The 12,397-nt window shown below is 34.2% G+C and overlaps 2 protein-coding genes across 2 annotated transcripts in view; both read left to right on the top strand.

Moving 5' to 3' along the window:
* Window positions 1-411: 411 nt before the first annotated feature.
* Window positions 412-4,227, top strand: LOC135695545 (stabilizer of axonemal microtubules 3). Its single transcript, XM_065214663.2, has 7 exons — window positions 412-603; window positions 949-1,128; window positions 1,537-1,698; window positions 2,447-2,577; window positions 2,881-3,090; window positions 3,456-3,556; window positions 3,966-4,227. Exons 1-7 carry the CDS (start codon window positions 505-507, stop codon window positions 4,055-4,057), a joined length of 975 nt encoding a protein of 324 aa, XP_065070735.2. The 5' UTR covers window positions 412-504; the 3' UTR covers window positions 4,058-4,227.
* A 2,341-nt stretch (window positions 4,228-6,568) lies between these two features.
* LOC135695535 (histone-lysine N-methyltransferase SETDB1) overlaps window positions 6,569-12,397 on the top strand; it is a 42,002-nt gene continuing 36,173 nt past the window's right edge. Inside the window, exons 1-8 of the mRNA XM_065214651.2 lie at window positions 6,569-6,791; window positions 8,550-8,590; window positions 9,277-9,376; window positions 9,891-10,613; window positions 11,070-11,134; window positions 11,501-11,538; window positions 11,962-12,082; window positions 12,324-12,380. Coding sequence (XP_065070723.2) covers window positions 6,682-6,791; window positions 8,550-8,590; window positions 9,277-9,376; window positions 9,891-10,613; window positions 11,070-11,134; window positions 11,501-11,538; window positions 11,962-12,082; window positions 12,324-12,380 — 1,255 coding nt within the window. The 5' untranslated portion in view covers window positions 6,569-6,681. The remainder of the gene's footprint in view (window positions 6,792-8,549; window positions 8,591-9,276; window positions 9,377-9,890; window positions 10,614-11,069; window positions 11,135-11,500; window positions 11,539-11,961; window positions 12,083-12,323; window positions 12,381-12,397) is intronic.

The following is a 12,397-nucleotide window of genomic DNA, read 5'->3' as shown; positions in this document are numbered from 1 at the left end:
GCTTTTATTATAATTATTTGGTAAATGCAAATCACTGCCATCCGAATTTCTGTTGTCAATGGTTCTTGTCCTAAGTAATATTTCTTCAGTTATCTAAGAATTTCTTAGATTGTTATAAATGATGCGCAAATTCTTACCTTTAAATTTTTAGCGTCATCCAAGAAGTCAGTCTTCATTGCATTCTTCTCAAGGAGCTAACTTTCCGCTTGCGAACTATTCTGGATAATCCATTCAAGAACAATTGAATTATCTTGCCTATGCAGTTCTCTACCTACCATCATTTTGGCCAGCTTTGATAATTTCAAACAAAAAATAAACTTCTCTTTATGATAAACGTCAAATCAGTCAACCTCTCTTTCGCGCTCTGTTTCCAATACCAACGAAGACGCTATCCTCGGTTTGGTGTTGTTTGTTTCTCTAGGCAACAGTCACCCAGTCCGTTTTGTTATAAGTTGCACCCTAAATAGGATTATTCACGGTAGTTTAGAAATTGCACAGAACAAGATGGCTATGACAGAATCAAGGAATGACCTTCACTTAACATCAACTGGTGTAGCCCATGGCTACAACGATAACCTACCCTTTCCTCCCAGCGGATTTCAGGTGAGTTTCCATTGCAATTTTTTAGGCCCTCTCGCGCTCACTCCCTCTGTTCAGGAAACGTGTTTTACCCTTGTTAATCGCAAAAGCTTCAGAAGATATTTTGTGTAGGAAATAGCGACATCCGTGAAATCGTAAATCTTGCACCAAAACTGTGCGAACCACAAACTATCGCATAGCCAATGAATATATATTGGCCCTCCCTGTATTGAGTAATTTTAAAGTCATAGCCTCCAGGCCTATCCCAACAACAGTTTCATGTTATTAGTGTAGCTCACCTAGTTGCGGTTTTATGTTTTGACTTCTACTGTTTTCCTAATAATTGCAATTATTATTGTTTTGTTTTAGCGAACAGTACTAAATGTACTTCCCCCTCCATTGGCACAACGAGAAACTCTTGACCAGTTCTCAACAACAACTGGAACAGCACATAATTACAAACCAAGCAGTACTAGTTTATCAAACACAATTCACAAAAAGGCACCAGGTCATTGGAATGTTGGTTATGTGGAAGACCTAATCAAAAAGGTAATTTGCAATCTTTGTTTACATTAATTTCCATTTTTAGGCTTTGTAAGATTTTTTTCTCCAATTTCCAAACAAAGCATATTACGGATTATTCTTGGTAGTCTCAAGGTCATTTACAAAAATGTTCCTCTGTCTCCTGTTTGAATCCTAGGTAAAAAAAGTAGGCAATTCTCTGCCAAGATATCATTTTATACAGTATTTTCTTTAAAATATTAATAAAAATTCAATGACGTATCTTGATGGATGGAATATGTAATTTGTATTAGATAAGTGGAAGGATTGTTAAAAATAAGATTTAAAATGACCTTGTTTTGCTTTAAAAAATAAGAAAAAAGTCAATGTTCTTAACACTCATCCTGGACCTCTAAATATTATCTTCCATACAATTGGTTTTTTTTTTCATTTTAGCTCCAAGTTAAACCATGGAGGCAACCTTTGACAATGGGAAACCAATCAAGTGAGATGAAGGCTGAATATACTGGAATACCAGGGGTTTCAATGTCAAGGCATTTTTGCAATGATATCCAGCCTCCAACCTACAGGCACCACCACACTGGAGGACCATTAAAGGTAAGAAAATATCCCAGGTTTAGATTTAGCGGATAGATGCAGGTTTGTTAACAACTCTCCCAGTTTTGCCCAGGAGAATCCAGGTGTTCCTTATCTCCTGTTTCTCCCTTTTCTGTTACCTAATAAAAAAGCTATGACTTTGTTCATAATGACTTTTTGCTAATGCTAAATAATGAACAAAAACATTTAGAATAATTAAGAAGAATTTTTGTGATTATAAATATTGGCATTTATTGTTTGCCCAGCACAACACCAGCACAACATTATACATAAATGTTGTTTATATAATCAATCAAATTCTGCAGGTAGTAAATGTGCAAGGTATAGACTAGCCTGTGGGCAGACTTGACTGGTTTAGCAAGGAGGAGATGAATTTAGTTGAAGAGAAAATTTGAGGTCTCTCTACCAGTAAAAAACTGAATTTTTCAGTCAACTAAATTCATCTCTGGGAAAACCAGCCATCTGCACACAGGCTAGGTAAAGACACTGAATTTAGGCAACTTCAAAGAAAATTTTACATGCTTCGAAAACATCAGAATGTTTGCAGGTTGTCAACAAAAAACATGCATATATTCGAAAGGGCTCTTAATGATTTTATGCAGGTGCAACTTGGTGTATGCATGTATTTTACCATTAGTTCTTCTTGATAATTTATTGTTCTTTGAAAGTAAAACTCTTTCTCTGTTGCATTTTAAGCAATCAAACTTAAATTTAAAAATTGCTTAGCAAGATATATATTTTTCTTTAGAAAATAGTTCCATCAACACAGAATAAAGAATTGATGGGGCAAAAATATCTTGTCCCGGAGAGAGGTGTTTTCAGTTATCACGGAGATATGTACTTAACAACAACACAAAAAAATCATAGAGCTTTTACAAAGTAAGTAATTTACTCTTTTTTATCTTAAATGATATTAAATGTTTTATGGTCATTTTCTACAGAGTGTTCTAAATTTTACATCCACTGAGATTTGTCAAGGGACAATGTAATTCAATAATAAATTTTAGCACATTTAATCATTGTATTGTATCATATTGCATGAATCACCTAGTGTTTGCTTTTAGCAATAGTGAACATGCACTAGTTCAGATTAATCTTATAGCTGTCAAAATTACATCTGATTAGATATATCTATATTTTTTTATCATGATATTGTTTAACTATGAAACTCATTTTTTATAGAGTTGAACTTGGTAAATATCCTCAAAAAGAATACGCAACATACTGGGAATGTGAAAGCTACCCGAAAGCATGGGGCCATGGGTCAAAAACTAATCCACTGCCACCTAACACTGTGAAAAAGGAAAAAGGACCAATGAGAGATGAAATATGGTTCAAAACACCAACCATTGTCTCAAGAATCCCCAAGAGTCTTGAAGTTGTCCCTAACACGTAAGAAGCTATTTAAGACTTATTTTTGGTATTGTATATATTCATTGTGGTTTTAGGTCAAGTGGGTTGGTTTAACAAAAACTCCCACTTAGATTTCTATTTGGTTATAGCGCAAGCTGATATTTTACCTTCTTTCAAACAGTTAAAGTTTTTTAAATGATAATTTGCCTTGTTTTTTAACATGATTATGGTTTTTCATTACTTTCACTAAAACATATCATCACTTCTTGATGTGTTAACTTTCTGATAGATGCTTTAGCTGATGTCACATTTATCTCAACTAAGAGTTTATCTTTAGATGCAAAACTCTTTTTTAAGAAACACTACAAAACCATTTCATCAATGCTATGTTTCTTTGTTTCCAGAGGTCTGTGTTCTGAAGTTATGGCTAATTTTACATCTCCAAACGAAAATAAACGAGAGGAACTCTTTCATTGTCCAGTTCCATCGCCCTGGACTTTGTCTGGTAAGTAGCATTAATGAAACTATCAAGACAACTTGAATCAAAATAAAGTGCTTTGTTCAAATGAAGTTTATATTCTTCTGTTTGTGGCCAGTGTTACTATGGTGGAGCATAGGGGTGAAGCACCCTCCCTCCTACTATGGAAAAATAATTCTGTTGCAAAAACGATAATTCTTTTGCCATGTAAGGGTGCTTCATTGGCATATTTTCAAACTCTATCAGCAAATAAATGCTGGCTCACCAGTTTTGTCAGCAAATGGTACCTGAGGACTTCCATAAAGCACAATGGCTCTGAATGTGTCAATTATTATGAGTTTGAATAAGAATTTTGAGGGTATCAATTTCCTTTTTGGTATTAATCTCCTACCATTGATGTGTACAGTTTCACAGTAAGTTTTGTTTTTCTCTACAGGCCCTGGACCGGAAGAAATTTTCAGCGTTCCACACATGTACAAGACAGAGTACGGAAACTATGGTAGCAGAAAACCAATTTCTGTCACATAATTATCTGAATTTTTATATAGTAGTTTTTAAAGTCAATTAATTTTGTATTTAAATTACCTCATAAGACTGTAGCTTTGATAATAAACCTCAGCATAAATGTAAAATTTTGATAACCTTTTGTTGTAAAATATGAATTTGTCTTGTAATGATAATGATGCATTTGTCCATAATATATTTGTCATGTTCCTCTGTGTTGCCTGGCCATTATCCGTGTATTTAATCTAATAAGGATCAAAGTCTATATACGCTCGAGAAAAGCGATACGCTACTCAGGTATTATACGGGACTTGAAGACTGTAAGGTTTGGATATTTCAAAATTTTTTACTTGACAAGTTTACTCGTTCTGACCCGTCAATTGCTCAACAAGTTCACTTGTCAAGTAAAAGAAAAGCAAATTGAAAACCTTGCTCGTGTAAACAACTTGTCGAATGCACTTGACAATTAATTGTAACTCATCTCTATCTATCTTGACCAATCGTTTTGTGCAGTTCTTTGGTCACCGATGCGCTTCCACTGGGCTACTACGGACGGGAAAAAGGCATTGATTCTTGGGTCTGTGCCTTTAAGTTCTCAAACCAACAGTCGACTGCCATTTAGCCTGGATTTCAATCCAAATTCATTCAAAGAATAAGAACATATGGTTAATAAAAATAATGATAAAAGTACGCCTTTCCTGGCAAACGAGATGAAGCAGGGCTTTAGGCTTATAAAATTTGGGCTACGAAATAAAAACAGCAAAAGTTAACAGAACTAGATTGCTAACAAAACAACGGAACATCATGATTACAAAAAACTTTAAACTAAGTGTGAGCACGTTAGTATTTTGCATATTGAAATAAAATTATTATTGGCTTGCTTAGAAAATGTTTTATGGTTTGAGAAAAATTACAAAGATGACGGGAGTTATTCCACATTCATGCTCCGTTGTTTGACAAAATATTATGTAGGTTAGTTTACATTTTGTCTTCAGCAAATAGTCTTGGCTTTGACGAATTCACATTAGGCATATCGTTCAGTTGCAATGTAAAGAGTATTGGGCCAATGACATACCTTTGAGGAACACCGTTATTAATCGGGACAATCGAAGATGTTTTATGCCTTACGCAAGTGTATTACATGCCAACCTTATTCGGGTTTTAATAATTTTATTGAGATACCTAAACAAGATTGCTGCTGTGACACAAATAAATCGTGTTTTTCTCCATTTACTCAAATTTTTAGGACAAGGAAAAGTACAGTCTCTGCTGGAAACGAGTAAATTAAAGCTATTGAAAAAACTTGTTGCTTATCTACTCAAACAAGGAGAAGACAGACCACAAGTAAACAAATTTGGTAAAGTAAGCGAAACAGCGAAACAAATATGAAACCAAAACAGCATACAAGCATTTAAGTAAGTTAGCAGACTAGCAAAGGGGGTACCAGGTATTTTGGCGTGATTGCGTGATCGGCGTAATTTCGATGCGTGAATTCGTGAAACAAATTTTCATTATGCGTGAATGCGTGAATAGACATTCGTGCGTGACCTGTGAATCAGCACTACTCATGGCGTGATTGCGATAAAATGAATGCTGCAAGCGAACTTCGAAATGGAGTGTTTTCATTTTTACAAGGAGAAAGTCTTGGTTTCCGGTACCAGACCAGATAAATGTCTCCATTATTCAATTCAAATTCAACTTCATGTGTATTCTCAGCTTAATTACAATATACTGATCTAGTCAAAAAATTAATCAAGATACAATGTTAGTTATACTTCAATGCATACAAGGTTCAGATATCTAAAATAATTATTTGTATCTATAAAGTTATAGCTGAATGATATGACACGTGGAAATAACCCATAGGGGCTTTCGAGCCATGTGCCATCTTATGTGAATTTTACTTGAAGTAATTGCAAATCAATACACAATATTGATAAACAACAATAACACTTTTTTAAACTAGGAATAAAAATTTTGAATAATAGAAAAGTTGGTTTCGAAAATGATAGTTAAAACGTAAATCTAATTGTTTGAGGGGAGGGGGCAAAAATTGTAAAAGGGGATAAAAAGGTGGTGGAATGCTTGTAAAACTTTGTTAGAGTTCTTGCCTTTCTTTCAGATATTCCAAATGCCGGTGGCTCTGCCAACAAGAAATTACTTCTTTTAAATAGTTTTTAAAAAATTCAGAGAGCTTCTATGGGGGCATGTTCGTGAAATGTAATTTCCAGTACCGTGAAAGCGTGATTTGCAATTATTTTAAGCGTCATCGTATGATTCAGCATGGATACCTGGTACCCCCAGCAAACATGCAAGTAGACAGAATCTAACAAATGTTGAGCTGATTCAGGCCTAGCTTGATTGGAACGGTACTTCCAAATGACAGCATTTTGTGAACATTGACAAAACACTTCAAATCAAGGGGGTGCAGGGGGGGCGACAGGTGGGCGACAGGTGGGCGACAGGGGGCGACAGGGGGCGACAGGGGGGAAAGAGCCACCTGCTTCAAGAACATTTACTTTTGTACACGTGACCAGATGCGCGCGCTGGTGTATCAACCAAGTGAAGTATGGCGGCAACTGTTATCTGAGCTGTCCTTTCGCTTGGGCTATGTTTTTACTTAATAAGGCAAAGTAAAATTAGAGTTGATGGTTGGTGTCAAAAAAGAAGGAAAAATGAACTACAATTTAGAGCAGGAAATCGAGGAAATAGTCGACAGACAGTTGCAGGATTTGGGCTTCATTGACCTGTGCACAAGGTGAGACTAAACAAGCTTTAGAACAAAGGTTTCATTTGGTCTTAGTTTGTCGAGGTTTGTCTAGATTCGATTAGATTTGTGGGTGTGAACGAACAGTCATTTATTCCCTACGGTTATGAGTCAGCCAGGTGTGCGTATGAGAGGAATTAAGAGATAAAATCTAGGGGATTACTCTCCATTGGATTACCACATACATAGCAATATATAATGACCTCCAAGTTGAATGGTAACATTGAAAGACTTGTTTGAATGCATGACATTGTTATGCCAAAGGTCTCGTTCTATACTAGCCATGGTTATGCTTAACTTACTTACCTTAAGAACTACGAAGTGCTTCCCTAAGAATGGCTTGACAACATCTACAGACTAGAAAATAATGACTGGTTTCATATCATTGCGTCCTGTCATAATTCAAATTTTCAAAAATTTTATTCTCAGTCAAACTTGGTATATTTTAATCATATTTTGGTAAACTTGCACCCAGCCTTGTGACACTGAGTAGAAGATAGGTTCCAGCAAATTCAAAGTGGCAGATGTTGCTGTCTGGGAAAGTGTTTTGAACAGCCATATCTATTTTGTGTATATATCAATTATTGATTATTGATTATAATTTTCACAACATAAAAAACTTGTATATATTAAAGGACTTTCAACATTATGAGTAACTCTGTATTGGTTTATAGGACAAAAGACATGAAATGACATGACACTAAAAAGTTTGCTCATTTGAAGGAGAATTTTTAAATAGCAACTTTCATAGTAGCTAAGTTGATTGAGAAGGAAGCACCCATCTTTTCAAATAATGTTTCAAGAAACTAACAGTTTCCCATTAAATTGTTTCCTCAGTTAAATCCAACTTTCACCAAGATATAATCCAGAGCAATACCTCTGCAATACAGGTTTAATTGACAGGTTTTCAATTCTGTTCAGCAAAAAAAAGGATAAACAGGCAAAAGTAGATTTAGCAAATCTCCAGTCTGACTAACAGACAGCAAACAACAAACAGGCCTCTTTTTAAGATATAGCACATGTGAGTGGCCCAGTGCTCGTGTGATTTCTCTTGCATGAGCAATCGCTCTAATAATGATAATTATAATAAAAACAATGCTTAAAGTGTCTGTAATTTTTATAAAAATCATATGATCCTGTTATAAGGAACTTTTGTGTAGGTAATAAATGAAAATGAATTGTTACAATGAACTTTAATGCACTCCAAGAAAGATTAATTGCCCAATATATATGTGCTTCATTTATAAATTTTATGATGGTAATAGAAATGTTATTTGCCACTTGTTTGAGTCACAAAAGACGGCTAGAAATCTTTTAATTGAAGAGACATTTCTTCCTCACAATTTACTATTTACCGTGAGCAATCAAACACTTGCGTGGTTGGGTTTGCATGAATGCTGACCCAACAGGCCCTGAAATGAGCCTCTCATTTCAGAGCCTATGACCCAATCCAAGTGATCGCTTGCATCAAACAAAAAGGCCTGAGCAAATAGACCTGTGTTAGTCCATCACAAATCTATATCATCACGATCAGTTTCTGTTTAGGAAATACATTTCACCTGTGGATTGACACACTGGAGGTGCAATCAATCAAATAAAGGCTCTGATTATTACAAGAAGAATTCATTTGTTTCAATAAGCAGGAGCTTTTTTGTTTACCAGAAGACATGAAATGTCATTTTAGCTCAAACTCTACAACCAAAGCTAAAGTGGGAAAATCTGTTAATGATTTTCAATTTTTTCTTTCAGGATTGCCCAAAAGGTTGTTGAAAGAGTGCAAAAAATTGATGGTATGGTATCTATTACTTTTGTCAAATTTTAATATTTTGGAAATGGTCTACTTTATTTAGTTTTGCTTAAATTTTATAATACCTTTTTAGAGTTGCTTTAAAACCTGATTACATTATTTTCTTTTGTCACTATACAGCTATAGAATATTTGAATATAAATTAAGTTGCTATTTGTGTGTTTTGGAAAGAGCTTCTTTGTAACTGTTATTTCCTATAAAAAATTTACCAGTATATAATACATCGGTTGGGAATATTTTCAAAACAAGTGATAGCCTTTAATATATGACTATCTGCTTCACCTTAGAGAATTGGCAAATTCTGATGCAATATTTGAAATCTACAGTATCAAATCAATAATTGACATTATTTTCAAGCAAATATTGACAACTAAAGAAAAGTTACAGCTATTGATAGAAAGCCGCACCCATCGCTTGGTAAACTGGGTGTGGCATATTTGGCTAAAATGGGTCACTTTTGAAACGGTTACAAAATCGCAACCGTAAGAGATATAAGGACGAAATTTTGTATGTGGTGTTTTCTCAGAAATGGCTCTTTGTAGCAAGAAAATCAGGAAATTCTAAGACCATGGGTTACATAGGTCTGATGATTTGACATGGAATGACCCCAGTATATAATACATATTATTCTTTTCCATTTCCTTAGTATTGGTTTTTGTCTTTTTGCAGAGGAACATAGTATTATTAAAACCGAATTGACTGATATTGAAGAAAAATTGAATTTAATATTTGCTGATAAAAAGCCTCCTGACTCTAAAGTGCAAGTTGTGTGAGTATTTAATCCATTTATGTTTGCTTGTTCTTAGAATTTGGTTAGTCATTACAAGCAAGATGTATTTTTGTATTTAACAAATTTACTGTCTGTCAGATAGTCATAAAGTACTTGATGCTGTATAGGTAGGTTTTTTTGTGATGCATAGAACATGATGAAACTTTGCTACTTCAAGTTTAATGCTTAATGCAATCAATCAGCTGGTCGAACTTTTTTGTATTTATGTATTTCTCTCTCTTTATATACTATTTTAAAGATAAGTATCCATTTAAAGAATAAGCTTAGAAACAACAGTAACTAGCATCTCATGAAAAGGAAAATAGATCAAAGACAACAGTTCCATGATATACTGAAGAATTGAGGTGGAAAATTTAAGGCATCATCTAGCCAAACAGTCTTAGAAAACTGCAGTCTAGTTTCACTGTAAAGATGTTTAAAATAGTAGTTTAACAATGTCTTCAGCTATGTTTTGCAGAATATTCAGTTTGATAGCTGCTTGTTTTTATTTTAGGAAAAGAAATGTCATAGTAATTGATGAAGAAGATGAGAAACCACTTCTTGAAAAGCTCCAAGAGCTCTCAAAATCATCCCAGAACTTGTCTTGCAGTGGAGATATTGCTTCTTCAAAAGCACAGACAGATTTTCAAAGAGACCAGGTTAGGTCAAAAAATCAAATAGGACATGGAGAGATTGTCAGTAGGGATAGCAATGTAGTGAAAAATGAAAAGACATCAATTGGGGCTAAAAGAACTTCTAGTATCAATGGAAGTGACATTCAAAGTAGTTCTTTTGAATCTGTTGGCCCTAAAAGACTTGCATTATCAAATAATCTATCAGAGCCTCAAGTTACCAGCTCAAGTTCGCAAACCTTCAAAAGAACTACTGCAGGTACAGAATCTAAAGTAAACTCTAGTATTACTTTTATAAATCGCAATTTGTATCGATCACCTCCAAAAGACCCTGCAGGAAAGATGGCAAGTTTGTCATTCACATCATTAAAAACATCAAATAAGAATGAACAAGACCAAGCTAAGCCAATCATCCCAGAGGGTTCTAGTAGTGTAGCTAAAAATTCAAAATCTACATCAGAAAGACTTTCAGAAGGGAGCAATAGTCCTTCTTCAGTAGACAAATCAGTTGTAGTCAAGTCATCTGCGAGTGTAGAAGAAACAGATGAACAAGAACGAGGTCTGCAACAGGAAACAACCGATGAATACGATTTTGCAGATGAAGGGTATTTATAGTTTGTTAATTTGTAACAGCAACTGTGTAGTCAATAAAATCATGTCCCTTAGAGTCAAATTGTACAGAATTTAATTGTCCCTTCAAAATTGACTTTTCTCCAAACTATCTTTGAAAACTGTAAAAAGTGAAATATCTTTACTTAAGAAAACGATGAAATTGCAGAGTTTGTTTTTTTGCACCTGTCCTCATTATTTCCCAATTTGAGTTGTATTTGTACCAAAATACATTAAAAATTTTGTTAATTTGTATATATATTTTCGTTAATTTGTATATATGTTTGTTAATTTGTATGTATGTTAATTTGTTTGTTTATATTTATTAAAAAGATATCATTGAGACTAAGGCATTTCAAATGTCCTTTCAGGATTCTCCAACTATGATGATTTCCTGTATTGATAAACTTTCTGCCCACCATATTTCATAACTTTCATTTAACTTTGCTCAGCTATGAATTTAAAGAGGGAGACAGTGTGCTTGGAAAACCAGAAAAGAGTGACATTTGGTATACAGGTATATATTGGCTCTCTTTTCTTTTCTTTATTAGAACAGTTGCTATATTAAAGTTATTAACTACAAGTAAATTATATAGCACAAAATAGTATTTTATAATAGTTAAACGTAGTAACAAGGTTTATGTTTTCCTCAATAAAAAAATGATAATATAGGAAGCTAGAATCTAACAATGGCTTTTAGAAGGAGCAAATATCTTGAAACATATTACGCTTTTCATCTGGCACGCTACAAAGTATAAAACGTCAGAACATAGATCGAAAATTGTTCGATATTTGTAACCTTGCTTGTTCCATATTGGTCAGTGTATATACTAAACATTCTATTTTCATCGATTTTACTTAATTATCGTTCTAATTTCTCTAGCGAAGATAACAAGAATTATAGCGACTAAATATGGACAGGTGATTATAGTTTGATGCTTCTGATCGATAAATTTTTGAAATGGTTGCATTTTTTTTTCTTTTCTAGCAATAGAATAATTTCTACGAAATTTATTGTGGGTTGATTTTTTGTTATCGTACCCAAATAAGATGGCAGTTTCTGAGTACGCTTTGCCCCAGCACCCCTAGATAGTTTGCTACTTTATCACTGTACCTTGCAGTAATATCATGGTTTTATGAAATGAGAAGGCCACTCATATCATACAAGATCCACTATTTAGCAAGTGATTATTTGAAAATGAAATTTTGAAACATATGTTTCTTTACACATATTTGTCATGGTCCAACATTCTATGCTCCGGGAAGCGTCAGGCAAAGACTGCATCAGTTTTTTTGAGTGAGGTTTACGCTCTTTCGTGAAGTCTTGATATATTTCTTTTATAGAAAAAGTTCCAAGTGAAGTTTGACTCAGGCCAACGGATGCATGGGACTTTACCTGGCAATAGTTTGGCACCAATCGCACATCCGAAAGGAAGTTCTCTGAATGTTGGAAGTCGTGTCGTGGGTAAGTAAATTGGTTATAAGGAATTTCCTTCCAGGGTCGTTCATGTTTAAAATATGGTTTGAATGCTTAGTCTATTTTTGAAAAACCAGACCATTCTCTATGTTGTTTAATAATTTCTTTTACCTTGCCATAACTTGATACATTCCCTCATATCTGAAAGGGAAGTTTATTTTAAGATTTTGGCTAACTTTTATATATACGTTTCTACTCTTTGTCATTGCTGATTGCTTGTCTTTTTTAGCTATTCGACCAAGAGACACTGTCGATGCAAGGATCCAGAAAAAGTACATGACCTTAAGTAAGCTGACAAATTTC

The sequence above is a fragment of the Rhopilema esculentum genome, chromosome 2 (assembly GCF_057945365.1).
Source record: "Rhopilema esculentum isolate cy_ngs chromosome 2, ASM5794536v1, whole genome shotgun sequence".
In the NCBI taxonomy this organism is placed as follows: Eukaryota; Metazoa; Cnidaria; class Scyphozoa; order Rhizostomeae; family Rhizostomatidae; genus Rhopilema; species Rhopilema esculentum.
This window is presented reverse-complemented; position numbering and strand designations above follow the sequence as displayed.